General features: G+C 39.1%; 2 protein-coding genes across 2 annotated transcripts in view; one reads left to right on the top strand and one right to left on the bottom strand.

The window, feature by feature from the left end:
• The window catches only part of GSAP (gamma-secretase activating protein), a 204,561-nt gene extending 189,995 nt beyond the window's left edge, over positions 1-14,566 (bottom strand). The window contains exon 1 of the mRNA XM_053218582.1: positions 14,283-14,566. The gene's annotated coding sequence lies outside the window, so the exon portion shown is untranslated. The remainder of the gene's footprint in view (positions 1-14,282) is intronic.
• A 558-nt stretch (positions 14,567-15,124) lies between these two features.
• PTPN12 (protein tyrosine phosphatase non-receptor type 12) overlaps positions 15,125-15,925 on the top strand; it is a 101,331-nt gene continuing 100,530 nt past the window's right edge. Inside the window, exon 1 of the mRNA XM_027071741.2 lies at positions 15,125-15,326. Coding sequence (XP_026927542.2) covers positions 15,228-15,326 — 99 coding nt within the window. The 5' untranslated portion in view covers positions 15,125-15,227. The remainder of the gene's footprint in view (positions 15,327-15,925) is intronic.

Genomic DNA, 15,925 nt, shown 5'->3' with positions numbered 1-15,925 from the left:
GGTTTCATGTTTCCCATAAAACATGAAAATGTTTTATAACTAGAGGTGGCAGTTACACAATATTGTGAATATACCTTGAGGATATTATGCTAAGCGAAATAAGCCAGTGAAAAAAAAGACAAACACTGTATGATTCCACTTACATGAGGTACCTAAAGCAATCAGATGCATAGATACAGAGAGTAGAATGGTGATTCTCTGGGGCCGGGGGTAAGGGGAAAAGGTGAGTTGTTATTTAATGGATATAGCTTTTCAATTTCTCAAGATTAAAACGTTCTGGATATCTGTTTCACCAAAATGTGAATATACTCAGCACTACTGAACTGTACATTTTTAAATAGTGAAGATAATAAATTCTGTGTTATATTTTTACCATAATTATTTTATTAAGACATTTTTTAAGTTTATTTATTTTGACAGAGAGAGAGAGAGCAGAAGGGGCAGAGAGAGGGAGAGAGAGAGAATCCCAGGTAGGCTCCACCACTGTCCGCGCAGAGCTCAATGTGAGGCTCGAACTCATGAACCGTGAGATCATGACCCGAGCTGAAGTCAGATGCTTAACCAACTGAGCCACCTAGGTGTCCTGTACCATAATTTTTTTAAAAGGCAAGACACCACTCAATGTAACACTGAACATTGGAACAATAAAAATTCTAAATCTGAGACAATAATTATTTCTGGGGAAGGAGGAAAGGGAAGGGCTAAAAAGAGATCTCAGTTCTATCTGTCATGTTTAAATCTGAAGCAAATATGACAAAATATTAGAATTTAAGATAAGCAAAAAATTCCACTAAATGAAAGACACCAGGCACAAGGAGTCACATATTATATGGTCCTCTTTGTATGAAATACCAAGAGTAATAAATAGAGACAGATGAGAGATTGGTGGCTGCCAGGGGTTGACAGAAAAATGGAGGAGTAGGAAGTAATTGCTTAACGGGCACAGGGTTTCATTTTAGGTCATGAAAATGTCTTGGAAATAAACAAAGGTGGCAGTTACACAACACTGTGAATATACTAAATGCCACTGAATTGTTCACTTAAAAGTGGTCAATTTTATGCTATGTCAATGTCATGTCACATTAAAAATAACACTAAGTAAGGGGAGAAATTCAAGGAAGGAAGGATACTTATTGAAAAGGGTCAGATGCCCCAGATGAGTGGAAGAGGATGTACACTAAGAGGTCATTAGACCTGGCAAGTAGGAAGTCCATTTAGGAGAAGTGTGCTAGTAGTCAGATTGTTGGGGTTGCAATAGATGGGCCAGTGTAGTAGTTCATGGGAATCTTGAGGATTTTGTAGAATAAGGGGAGTCAGTGGAGAGGGAAAGACTGGAGACAGATAAAAGAGATATTTGTACAGCACAACTAGGAAGAGATAAAAGAAGGCAGAGAAGGTTTAACAGAGAGAGAGGTTAGCCTTGGAAAGGACTAAGAATCCTAATAATGGAGAGAAACAAGTAAGTATGAGGTAAATTTATGATTTCCAAATTTTACTTGGAAAGCAGAGAGAGGGAATGGGTTTAAACTTGGTAATTCCTACTTTTTCTAGGAATGAGGAAGCAGGGTATAGGGCTTGGGGAGCCACGGGGGTACCAAGAATGAATAAGAAGACTGCCTTTATTTTCTTAAAAAAATTTTTTTAATGTTTATTTATTTTTGAGAAAGACAGAGAGAGAGAGAGAGCACGAGTAGGGGAGGCACAGAGAAATAGGGAGACACAGAATCTGAAGCAGGCTCTAGGCTCTGGGCTGTCAGCACACAGCAATGTGGGGCTCGAACTCATGAACCTTGAGACCATGACCTGAACCGAAGTTGGACGCTTAACCAACTGAACCATGCAGGAGCCCCAGAGGACTGCCTTTCAAGAAGAGTTAATACATATTCTTCTCAAGCTATTACAAAAAATAGAAAAGGAAGGAAAACTTTCAGATTCATTTTATGAGGCTAGCATTACCCTGATACCAAAACTAAATAAAGACACCACAAAAAAAGAGAACTGCAGGCCAATATCTCCAATGAACATAGATACAAAAATCCTCAACAAAATACTAGCAAATCAAATCCAACAATACCTTAAAATAATAATTCACAGGGAGCCTGGCTGGCTCAGTCAGAGGAGCATGCAACTCTTGATGGTGGAGTTGGGGTCCGAGCCCCATGTTGCATGTGGAGATTACTTAAAAAATAAATAAAGAAAGAAAGTTCTTAAAAAAAAAATCATTCACCATGATCAAGTGGGATTTATTCCTGGGTTGGAAGTGCTGTTCATGACATCGATGAGAGAAAGGATAAGAACCATATGATCATTTCAATAGATGCAGAAAAAGCATTTGACAAAGTACAGCATCCTTCACCATACACAAAAGTAAACTCAAAATGGATTAAAGACCTAAATGTAAGACCTGAAATCACAAAATCCCTAGAAGAGAGCACAGGCAGTAATATCTCTGACATCAGCCATAGCAACATTTTTCTAGATAGGTCCCCTGGGACAAGAGAAACAAAAGCAAAAATAAACTATTGGGACACATCAAAATAAAAAGCTTCTGCACAGCAAAAGAAACAATGAACAAAACTAAAAGACAAACTACTGAATTGGAGAAGATATTTGCAAGTGACATATCCAATAAAGGGATAGTATCCAAAATGCATAAAGAACTAATACAACTCAACACCTCCAAAAACAAATAATCCAATTAAAAAATAAGAAGTCACGAACAGATATTTCTCCAAAGACATCCATATGGCTAACAGACACGTGAGAAGATGCTCAACATCACTAATCATCAGGGAAATTCAAATCAATACTACTAAGGGATATCATCTCGTACCTGTCAGAATGGCTAAAATCAAAAACATGAGAAACAAGTGTTGGTGAGGATGTAGAGAAAAAGGAACCCCTGTGCACTGTTGATGGGAATGCGAACTGGTGCAGCTACTCTGGAAAACAGTATGGAGATTCCTCAAAAAGTTAAAAATAGAGCTACCGTACAATCCAGGAATCACACTACTGGGTATCTACACCCAAAATACAAAAACACTAATTCACCAGGATACATACACCCCTATGCTTCCAGCAGCATTATTCACAACAGCCAAGATATGGAGGCAGCCCAAGTGTCCATCAAATGATGAATGGATAAAGAAGAAGAAATATATACACATACACAATGGAATGTTACTTAGCCATAAAAAAGAATGAAATCTTGCCATTTGCAACAACACGGATGGATCTAAAGAGTATAATGTTAAGTGAAATAAGTCAGAGAAAGACAAATACTATATGATTTCACAAGTATGTGGAATTTAAGAAATAAACAAGCAACAGAAAAAAAAAAAAGAGAGAGACACACACAAACCAAGAAAAAAACTCTTAACTATGGAGAACAAATTGATGGTCACCAAAGAGCAGCGGGGGGAGGGGTGGGTAAAATGGGTGATGAGGATTAAGGAGTGGACTTGTGATGAGCACCAGATAATTAAAATAAAAACTTAAAAACAGATAAAGAGATAGATAAATGACTGGGCAGCTTTGAGGGCTTTGGTGGAAATCATAAATATCTTGAATATACACATACACGCAGACACACAAATCCACAATTAAAAACTTTAACTGTTAAAAGCATTGCATAATTAATATTATACCTCATAAATTGCTCATCAGAAATAAAACCACTATACTGTACCATCTGTATGACGTTATTGGATTTGTGACATTATTATACATATACTTAAAAGTACTCTTTACGTAACATGCAAGAGAAAGATCAGTCAAGAATAAACTGAGAGAGCAAATTGGTATCTACTGAAGCAACATCAAATGTCAAACATTTAACTAGGAAAAGGAAATGAAAGATCTCTAGGGGACAAGTTACGATTAAAGAAAGATACAAATATCTCACTAAAATTTTGAAATGAGACTACTTAACTATTGACAAGGAGAGGGTAGATAATAATTGCTTTGATAAATTACATAGCTCATTTCTTTGAAATGAAGGAAATACATACCTTAAAGTTTAAAATAAACTATTTTTAAGGTTTGTTTTTCAAACAAAAGTAACTGGCAGAACATAATACAAGAAAATTTTACAATTATTTTAATGCACTGAATGCTTATAGTTCAAAGTTAAGAAAAATGAGCTATCTATGAACAGTAAGTGCCTTTAAACAACTTTTAAACTACTAGATGAACTTGAATATGGCTACAAAATGGGCAGCTTGAAATGTGATAGTCACTGATGAGGCAAGGTAATCATCTAATGATTTCACTGAATGAAACATAATATGCATGTAAGGTGCCTTGTGGAATTCCATGGGCATTAAAATTTTTTTACACAGTGTTATGATACGTTCTGGAAATGAAATTTCCCTCTATAGAGTTTAGGGTTTAGGTTTAGAGTTTAGAAATTTCCCTCTATAGAGTTGAATAGCTCCCTAACAACACCAATTATGTATGTTTGACTACAGGCTGAATAACTGAGAAGCTCAAAGAAATCTCAGCTTTAACAGTGGTCTACACAGAAACATGAAATGAAAAATTTTTCACAGAATAATGAAAGTTATAGATAAAAAGAGAAAATCACATTGGTACTTTTGTAAAAAGATTTTATTGAAAAAAAATTTTAAGTTTATTTATTTTGCAAGAGACAGTGTAAACGGGAGGCAAGGGAGGACCAGTGCAGAGCCAGATGTGGGGCTCAAACTCATGAAACTGTGAGATCATGATCTGAGACAAAACCAAGAGTTGGATGCTCAACTGACTGATCCACCCAGGTACCCCTTAAGGATTTTATTTTTAAGGAATCTCTACACCCAATGTGGGTCTTGGAACTTACAACCCCAAAAGCAAGAGTCACATGCTCCACTAACTGAGCCTGCCAGGTGTCTCCACATTGGTACGTTAAACAAAATTTACCTTTTACTGTGGCAAAACATACCTAACATAAAATTTACTATTTTAAGGTTTTTAAAGTATATGGTTCAAGCAATGAAACTGAATTAGTTATCAAAAATTCCCAACAAACAAAAGTCCAGGACCAGACAGCTTCACAGGTGAATTAAAGAAGAGTTAATATCTATTTTTCTCAAATTATTCCAAAAACTAGAAGAGGGAGGAAAGTTTCCTGATTCATTCTATGAGGCCAAAACCAGATAAAGACACCACAGAAAAAGAGAACTACAGGCCAATATTTCTGGTGAACACAGATGCAAAAAATCTTCAACAAAATATTAGCGAACAAAATCCAGCAATATATTAAAAAATATTCACCATAACCAAGCGGGATTTAGTCCCAGGATGCAAAGATAACTCAATATTTGCAAATCAATTAACATAAAAAAATCACATCAACAAAAGAAAGGACAAAACCCTATGATCATTTCAATAGATGCAGAAAAAGAATTTGACAAAGTACACCATCCATTCATGATAAAAACCCTCAACAAAGTACATACGTCAACAGAATAAAGGCCATATATGAAAAACTGACAGGTAACATCATCTTTTCAATGGTAAAAAACTGAGAGCCTTTCCCCTAAGGTCAGGAACAAGACAAAGATATCCACTCTCACCACTTTTATTCAACACAGTACTGGAAATCCTAGCCACAGCAATAACAAAAAGAAACAAAAGGCATCCAAATTGGTAAAACTTTAAATATTTGCAGATGACATGATATTCTATATAGAAAATCCTAAAGATTTTACCAAAAAACTACTAGAACTGTTAATGAATTCAGTAAAGTCACAGGATACAAATTGAAGATACAGAAATCCATGACATTTCTATAGAGTAATAATGAAGTAGCAGAAAGAGAAATTAAGAAAACAGTCCCATTTACAAATGCACCCAAAATAATAAAATACCTGGGAATAAATTTAACCAAGAAGGTGAAAGATTTGTACTCTGAAAACTATAAAACACTGATTAAAAAAAATGAAGATGACATAAGGAGATGGGAAGATATTCCAGACTCATAGATTGGAACAACAAATGCTGTTAAAATGTCCATACTACCCAAATTAATCTACAGATTTAATGCAATCCCTATCAAAATACCAACTGCATTTTTTGCAGAACTAGAATAAATAATGCTAAAATTTGTATGGAACTGCAAAAAGACCCTAGCCAAAATAATATTAAAAAAGAAAAATAAGGGCCATCTGGGTGCTCTGACAGTTAAGCATCTGACTCTTGATTTCGGCTTAGGTCATGATCTCGTGGTTGTTAAGTTTGAGCCCTGCGTCATGTCAGAGCTCGCTACTAGCAGTGAGGAGCCTGCTTGATATTCTCTCTTTCTCCTTTTCTCTCTCTCTCTCTCTCTCTCTCTCTCTCTCTTTCTCTCTGCTCCTCCCCAGCTTGGGCTCTCTCTCTCTCTCAAAATAAATAAATAAACTAAAAAAAAAAAAAAAAAAAAAAAAAGGAGAAACAAAACTGGAGATATCACAATCCCAGATTTCAAGATATACTACAAAGCTGTAGTGAAGAAAACATGTAGTACTGGCACAAAAATAGACACATAGATCAACATAATGAATATAAAATCCAGAAATAAACCTATGATTATAAGGTCAATTAATCTTCGACAAAGGAAGCAAGAATACGCATTTGGAAAGAGTCTCCTCAACAAATGATGTTGGGAAGAAGAGACAGTTACATGTCTAAGAATGAAACTGGACCACGTTCTTATATCATACACAAAAATAAATTCAATATGGATTAAGGACCTAAGTGTGAGACCTGAAACCATAAAACTCCTAGAAAGGAGCACAGGCAGTAATTTCTCTGACATGGGACACAGCAACATTTTTCTAGGTATGGCTCCTGAGGCAAGGGACACAAAAGCTAAACTGTTGGCACTGTACCTAAATAAAAAGTGTCTTCATAGCAAAGGAAACAACGAACAAAAATTCCCTGAAAGACAACCTACTGAATGGGAGAAGATATTTGCAAGTTACATATCCAATAAAGGTTTAGTATCCAAAATATATAAAGAAGTGATACAACTCAACACCCAAAAAACAAATAATTAAAATAGTTAAAATTAAAATAGTTAAAAAATGGGCAGAAGACATGAACAGATAATTCTCCAAAGAAGACATCCAGATGGCCAAAAGACATATGAAAAAATGTTCAACGTCACTTATCATCAGGGAAATGCAAATCAAAACCACACACCTGTCAGAATGGCTAAATTCAAAAACATGAGAAACAACAAGTGTTGGCAAGGATGTAGAGAAAAAGGAACCCTCACGCACTGTTGGTGGGAATGCAAACTGGTGCAGCCACTATGTAAAACAGTATGGAGGTTCCTCAAAAAATTAAAAATACCATATGATGCAGTAATTCCACTACCTGGTATTTACCCAAAGAATATGAAAACACTAATCTGGAAAGATACACACCCCCAAGTTTATAGCAGCATTATTTGCAATAGCCAAATTATGGTAGCAGCCTAAGTGTCCACAGATTGATAAATGGATAAAAGGTGATATGTATATACACGTATATACGTGTGTATATATACGTGTGTGTGTATATATATATATATATATATATATATATATATATACACACACACACACTATATACGTGTGTATATATATACGTGTATATATACACTATATACGTGTGTATATATACGTGTCTATATATATATACACTATATACACGTATATAGTGTATATATACGTGTGTGTATACACACACGTATATATACACACACATGTCATTAAAAAGAATGAAATCTTGCCAAATAAGTCAGAGAAAGACAAATACCAAATGATTTCAGTCATATGTGGAAATAAGAAACAAAACAAATGATCAAGGGAAAAAAAGAGGCTAACCAAAAAACAGACTCTGAACTATAGAGAACAAACTCGAGGTTACCAGAGGGGGAGGTAGGAGAACAGATGGGTGAAATAGGTGAAGGGGATTAAGAGTACACTTTTCATGATGAGCACTGACTAATGTGTAGAACTGTTGCATCACTGTATTGTACACCTGGAACTAATATAAACTACACTGGAATTAAAAAAAACAAAACAGAAAAAAAAAAAAAGATCCACAACTGCTGTATTCCCCCTACCCTCAGTCCCTGGTAAATACCAATATACTTAATGTTTCTATGAATTTGAATGCTTTAGATACCTCATATAAGTGGAATAACAATTTATTTTTTTCTAATTTTATTGAGAAATAATTGACATGCATCACTGTGTAAGTTTAATGCATATATCATGATGTTCTGACTTATATATATTGTGAAATGATTACCACAATTGGTTCACCTAATCTCCATTATCTCGTATAAAAGAAGGAAAAAAAAACTTTCTCTTTGTGATGTGAACTCTTAGGATTTACTCTCTTAACAACTTTCCTATACATTATATAGCAGTGTTAACTATAATCATCATGTTGCATATTACATCCCCAGTACTTAATCTTATTAAGTGGAAGTTTGTACTTTTTGACCATCTTCCTCCAAATCCTCCTCTCCTCCACCGTTTACTGCTAGTAACCAAAAGTCTGATCTCTTTTTTTATGTGTGGTTTATTTTTTTCTTTTTTAGATTCTACATATAAGTGAGACCATTCAGCATTTTTCTCTGTCTACAATTTATTTTTAATCCAAAATATTAGCAGTCACTGAATGAAAGGGATTTTTCCTTGTTTTATTTTGGGGCTTTCTGTTGCTAATTGGGCCTGAGCCCAGTAAATACACTGGATGGATTTTATATGGTACAATCATATTTCACAGCCCCTGCTAATGATCCATTCCTGAATATAGAAATTAAATGTCATTATGTTGAAAGATCACTAATTAGATACTAAGGTAGTACTTGACTTTGAAGTTATTTATAAAATTTTAATTTTTCTTTGGATGTTAAATGAAATGGATGTTTTAACATCTTTGGAAGTTAAAAGAAAAGGTAGAGGGTAGATTTAATTACTGCATTCACCTGCAGTTAGTATTTATTACTATACTCTTTAACCTTTGTTATACAACACTGGGAAATTTTCATTGAGTGGAGAATTGCCTGGGTTTTGGTTCCAGTTCTGCCATCTATATGACCTTGGGCAAATCATTTAATTCCTTTAAGCTTAGGCATTATTATCCCCAGTAGTATTCTAATCCATAAAGATGGATGGAGATAATCATACTTGGCTTACCTACCTTGGGGTAGAGTTATGGGAATAAATGGAGAGTATTATGTCAAAAAGCTCTGAAATATTAGCTTTGGAAATACATATTAAGGATTAAAGAAACCTCATCCTTTCCCAAACTTCTCTCCATTTTTATATGCCTTTTTCTAAAAATGTTATGCCATAGTAGACTAAAAAGTTACGCTGCTTTTTCCCCAGTTCCCTATCTATTGGTCTATATGCTTCAAAAGTAAACTCACATTAAAAATGGTCAATAGCTTTACAGCCTTTTTTTTTTTTTTTTTTGTGGTGACTAGGTCTAGGAATAAGGGAGTAAGGGATACCAGAAGTAAATTAGAGAAGAATTCCCCTCTCTTCTTCCTTATTCACTCTCCTGTAACTTCCTAGTTAGAAGACCTTTAGTTTGAAAGTGTAGACACGACTAAGGGGTGTTTATACATGACAAGTGAATATTACAAGTGCTACTTTGGGGGAATCTCAGGAATGGTTTGAATCCTCATCTGCAGTTTCACTTAAATTACACCAGATATCAAAGCACTGTGACTCAGTGGTTTGTGCAACAAGCTGGAAACTCAGGACCTGTGGGTTCTGGCCATGCGTCTGACATTTGTATTTTACAAGTGAGCTAGTCATGCCCACTCCCATGTTTTATTTAGTTTTCATCTATTAATGAGGGCAATGATGCGAAATTACATCCCAGAGTTGTTAAAAAAGAACAAAGAACAACTTGCAAAGAGTTACAATGCCATGAAAGCCATAACAAAGGTAGTTTTCATGAGAGAATATACATAAAAATACTCCAAAAGTTAAAATTTCTATACAGATATAAAGCATTATTTTTACCTGAGTGAGGGGGGAAGGGTACACTGTGAATATGAAACAGGTAGATAATCCTGAAACCCATTTTGAATTATTGGTTTCAAACTCCACCCCCTCCCCCAACCTTCACAAAAGTAGTAAGAAGATAAATTTTGAAAGCGGTATTTTGGTTTTCCTTTCATCCCTCATGTCTTTACCCAGAGTGAAGGTGGCGAGTGAGTAGGGCAAGAGCCCAAAGAAGGGCTGTTTTACAGGAGGTAAAAAAGTAAAAGGTTCAGAAATCATTCACTGTTTGTTTTTTTAACCAGTTTCTTATTTTGTGTTTTTGGTGAGTGAGGGTAATGTGTAGCACACTAATTCTGAAACATACCTCCTAGAAGACGAAACCACGGCTTAGAGAGCTTAAGTGACACCCTGGGTAAGAAATGGAGTGGGCGTTTGAAACTTCATCTCTCTCACTTCACACACAGCCCATGCTCTTTCTTGTTGCCCTGTTCTGTTTCAGGAAAAGCAGAATTTCTTTTTGGAATAAATGCCAAGCAGACCTGTCCTGAAAAGTTATTAAGTCAAGTTGTTCCAGGGATTCTCCCCACCTCTCTCATGGCCACATGGGTTGTATCGTGACATCTCTACACATCTCTATATGGCTGCTTAATGTTTCTTTCTTGACTAACTGGATTCTTTATAATTTCTATTCTTACAAGGCCTGCCCTAATTGTACCCCATGGCATTCAGCTTCTACCCTTGCTGTTTAACGCTCTCTAGGTTTCTAAGTTAGGATTCTGAACAGTGAGAACTGCTTGGCCAACATGATGTTTCTACACCAGGTCACAGGATGCTGGCCAGTTTTACATGGGGATTAGTTAACTTGGGTCAAGTGCGGCTGAGGATGAGCAAGATAGTCAAGTTTCTTGAGAACTGTTGTAGGTCGGTATTCTGAAACTTAGCCTGTGCCACTTAAAAAATTCTCTCAAATAAGATCTGCTTTCATTTTTCTTCATTTGTATGTTTTTATTAACGATATTGCAGGGGCACCTGGGTGGCTCAGCTGGTTAAGTATCAGACTAGACTTTGGCTCAGGTAATGATCTCACAGTTTGTCAGATCAAGCCCCACATTGGGCTCCATGCTTAGGATTCTCTCTCTCTCTCTCTCTCTCTCTTTCTCTCCCCATCCCCCGCATGTTCTCTCTCTCTCTCTCTCTCTCTCCCAAAATAAATAAAAAAAAAAAAAGAATTATAAAGAAGATATTGCCATTCTTCTTATCACCTAGATTGGAAGTCTAAAAAATTTTAAATAGATTTAATTTTGTTGGAAAAGTAATGCACACAGAGTAAAATATTTGGAATATAAAAGGGTATACACACTGGAAGTTGTCTCCTTTCTACCAAAGATTCTCAAAGCCCTCCTAGAGGCCAACACAAGCGAACAGTTTTTGAAGTATTTTTCGCAATGTTCTATGTTCAAGCATTTTATCCACATTCTATTTTACATAAAAGTAAATAAATACCATAAATACAATGCCTACCTTGTCTCATTTAATAAGTACATCTTGGGGCCTACTCCACATAAACATATAAAGATTATTTTTTTCATATTTTGAATGGCTTCAAAAAACTTAATTATATGTATGTGATTTTGTTTTTTAACTAGTCCCTTTTGGTATGAAGGTATATTGTTTCCACTTTTACTACAAATAGGGTTGCAATAAGTATATATGTTTGTATACAGCTGTAAATATTATCTATAAATTTTTCAGCTAAAGCATGTATAACGTTTCCATTTTTATACATTTATGGACAAATTGCCTCTCATCATCTGTGCATGAAAGTTTCCATTTGCCCATACCATGCATAGCCCTGTGTACTGTGAACCTTTCTGATCTCTTCTAATTTGGTAATTTCAGTCATTTGTAGTTTTACCTTCTTTCTTGTTCACTAAGTCAGTCATCTAGTTCTCTGAGTTCTTTGTCTCTCTCAATTTCAATTCCATCTGTGTCTTTTTTTTTCTTAATTTTTATTTTAGAGAGAGTGAGAAAGAGCAGGGGAGAGAGAGGCAGAGGTTGGGGGAAGAGAGAGAGAGGGTGAGAGAGAAAATCCCAAGCAGACTCCACATTCAGCGTGGATCCCCACTTGAGGCTTGATCCCATGACCCTGGGGTCATGACCTGAGCCGAAATCAAGAGTCAGTGCTCAACCAACTGAGCCACCCAGGCACCCCATCCATGTCTTTGTAATTGAAGTACTATGACCTTAGTTACAGCTTTTGTTGCTTCATGTATTGGCTCCTAATACCTCATTCCATTCTTTCCACTTATTAAGTCATGATTTATCCAAAAAGTGCCAGATTGCTACTTTCCTAATTTTACTTCTATTCTCAAAATCCTTTGGTGACTTCCACTGACAATATGAAGTGTGCATCATTCTCCAGGCATTCAACATCCTCCAGAATCCAATCCCTATCCACTTTAGCGCCTTCACCCATATATAAAAATTCTGCTACAAACTTCTGCTTTACTGTCTTCATGCTTTTTGTTTCATCACTTCTCTTACATGGGAGCTCTTCTTTCCGTTCAAACCCAATTTCACATATCGTTCAAGGATAGGACCACTGCATCATGATAACCAATTCACAATTGTCTCTTCTCAGAACTCTTAAACGACTCAACATCTGTATCACTCATTTGGTATCACTCATGGTATAACTAACCGCTTATTGTTTTTCCTCCAGGCTATGCACTCTAAGAAGCCATCCCTAAAAACACTGATGTATCTTGCATGTGCACACACACACACACACAGCATAATCTCTCATATTTACAACCCTTCATATTTTGAGGTAGATAAGAAATATCTGTAGATTGAAACATGACCTAAGTATGTTAAAATGAGGAAGGTACTGCCAAGCCCTTGCAAAAGAGTTTAAATACATAGAGGTACATTTGTTCTCCCTAACCTACATCAGATGCCACAGGTAACTGCTAAGAACTCAAAAAACACACAGTGTTACAGGAAAGAGAGAGAAGCATGCCAGTTAAGAGGAAAAGTAAAAAAATTACAAAAACACTAGTCAAAATAGACTCAGTAACTCAAAACAAGTAACACTTCCCATCAGACTGTCCCTAGACCGTTAGTTAGACAACTTGTCTAGCATATAGTCTTTATAAACCACCCTCTGGTTTGTACATTCTTTTGATACATCAAAAGTAGAAGTACTCTTGATCATCTGCCCATTTCTTTGCTGAGAGTCTAATTTCTTTTCCAGTTCTGGAGGAAAAGGGGTACCTACAGCGAGCTATCTTGGTAGGTGATCAAGTCCAGATCCTGACCTTTCCATCCAGTGAAATGGAGTCTCAGTAACTGATTAAAGTAAAATACTCCAGACCCTTGTTTCAGATAAAGCTTACCCTAGAAACTGAACTGTTCCTCTAAGTGAATTTTTAAATATGGAACAAACCTGTATCATTTTACACTGCATATATATATATATATATATAATGTAAAATGTATATTTTTATTTATAAATGCATAGTTAGAGATTTAGAAAGGCACACCTGCAAGTGCCTATTTCTGAGAGGAGGAGTGGATTAGTACACACTAATTGTATTATTAAAAAATTTTTTTTTATCTGCGACTCAAACCTATTCTCTTGAAGGAGTTTATTCCATAGTAGTTCTAAACATTCATCTGGGAAAAGGGGGCTATCACTTATATTTTCTATTTAACCAAATTCCTTGACCAAGCAGCGTATCTGTAAAAAATGCTTGTGGGTATAAGTGACCAAAAAAAAAAGTCTATGAATAAAATCCTTCACTTCTGTCACATTACCACATATTTACCTTCCTTAGAGGAAATATAACCATTGTACTGAAAACAAGATTTGCGTTCTAGTTTTGGCTCTGCTAAGAATATGCTGAGGGAATTTAGGCGAATCACTTTCTTTGTAAAATGGTTAATTAGACTAGGACGGATATTCTGATCACTAGAAGATTTACAAAGATGTATGAAGATTTATAAAATCCATTCAATGGAGAAAAATCTATTACTCATTTTGGAAGGGCTGCGAATCTAAGCGCAAGACAAATTCCCTTTCATTCAGCAATCACAACCCCCAACACAAGCGTGTTGGATGCACTCCAAATAGGAGCTCACTTGTCAGGGTTTGGACGGATTTGCAAAAAAGCAAAAGTCCTTTCACTCAAGAAACGTTTCCTTTTTCTTGACCGTAGCCATTCCCCAAAGTGCCAAGGTCTAATTGCCGTCAATAGTCACCAAACCACTAGTAAGATGAAGACATACCTGCTGTGAACGTGGAGGTGACACAACTACAGTTCCCAGCATGCCTCTCTATCCCACCGCCGCCCTCTCCCGCCCCCGCTCCTGGACTCCCGCGGGTCGGGACTTGTAGTCCTAGCCCACAGTTGTGGGCGGCGCAGAAGCGCTCTAGAACGATGCTTTTCCCACTAGCAGGCAGTGAGCCCGCAAGTTCCAACTAAAATCTTACTCGACTGACTAGGATTTACTCTGTTCAGAGGCGAACTCCCTCCTTCTAGACCTCCTCAGACCTTCTAGCAGGCGGGGCGGAACCACGCCCCGGAAGTAGAGTCAAGTAGCCCAGCCGACAGCTAAAAGCCTTCCAGCCACTCCGAGAGGGGCTAGCACCGGCAGGGCGGGCTTAGGAGAGTGGCCCGGAGGCGGGGTGGGCGGGGCGGGGTGGGGTGAAATCGGCGCGTCCTAGCGCCTGGGGCGGAGCTACGGCGCGGGGCCGCGCGTCTGGGTGGCGGCGGGGCCGCGCCCGTGGGGAGAGGCGGCTGCGGGTGCTGGTGGACGGGGGGGGGGGGGGGGGGGGGGGGAGGGCGGGAGGAGGAACCGGGAAGGGGGGGGCAGGGAGAGCGGAGAGCCGTGTTCCTGAGGCGGTGGCGGCGTCTCCCAACGAAGGAGGAGGAGGGCGGGGAAGGAGGATGGAGCAAGCTGGGGGTTGGGGTTGGCGCTAGCCGCAGCGGCTCGCCTCGTACTGTGGGAGAGCGGCCGCTGCTCCTGGAAGTTGTGGGGTCGGGAACCGGGCCGGTGCTGCCGCTGCCGCCGCCTTAAGCGGTGAGGAGCCGAAAGGAGTGGCGAGGCTAGGCGGGGGTCGGGAGGGAGGGGAAGGGCCGGGAAAGCGAGCTGGGGAAGACTGAGCGAGCTCTGCGCCGGGCGGGCGGGCGGCGGGGGGGCCAGCCACCGCAGCCGGGGGGACGCGGGAGGATGGAGCAAGTGGAAATCCTGAGGAAATTTATCCAGAGGGTTCAGGCCATGAAGAGTCCGGACCACAATGGGGAGGACAACTTCGCCCGGGACTTCATGGTGAGTCCTTCCCCTTGCTGTCGCCTCCTTTCGCCGGCACCGGAGCCCACCACCGCCTCGCCCAGCCGGCCCGGGCAGCCAGCGCTTTGTGTGCAGCTGAGAGGAGAGGGGCGGAGTGGCGCGCACCAACTCCTTAGGGCCGGGTGGTCTCGAAGGCCGGCGGGAGGTGAGACAGCCTCCGCCCCTCGGCCGCCTTCCCTCCCATCCCGCTTTCGCGGCCCCCACCGCGGGCGCCAGGGGCGCGAAAGGAGCGGCCCCGGCGGAGCCCGCACTCTGCACCGCCGCCGGCGACCACCTATTGTTTCTCCGGCCGGGAATCGAAGCCGAAGGAGGTGCAGACCCGGGGCGGGAGGGGGGGGCTCGTCCCTCCACCCCCACTCCCTAACCAGCCTGCCCCTCCTGGGAGGGTCGAGGCAAGGTGTCTACCCTGGGTGGAGAGCAGATCGCAGCTGCTGGAGGTACGGGGGTGTTGAGGTTGGCATTAACTCCTGGGGTGCCTTTGCTCAGGCTGGTCTCAGAAGTGGGCAAGGGAGGAGTTCTGCCGTTTTTTGGGTTCTCAGTTATTATTCCAAGGCTTGGGAAAGGATTGTCCGTAAGGA

This window comes from Acinonyx jubatus, chromosome A2 (genome assembly GCF_027475565.1).
Source record: "Acinonyx jubatus isolate Ajub_Pintada_27869175 chromosome A2, VMU_Ajub_asm_v1.0, whole genome shotgun sequence".
NCBI classification, from domain to species: Eukaryota; Metazoa; Chordata; class Mammalia; order Carnivora; family Felidae; genus Acinonyx; species Acinonyx jubatus.
Note: the sequence above shows the minus strand (reverse complement) of the source record. Positions and strands in the feature narration are given on the sequence as shown.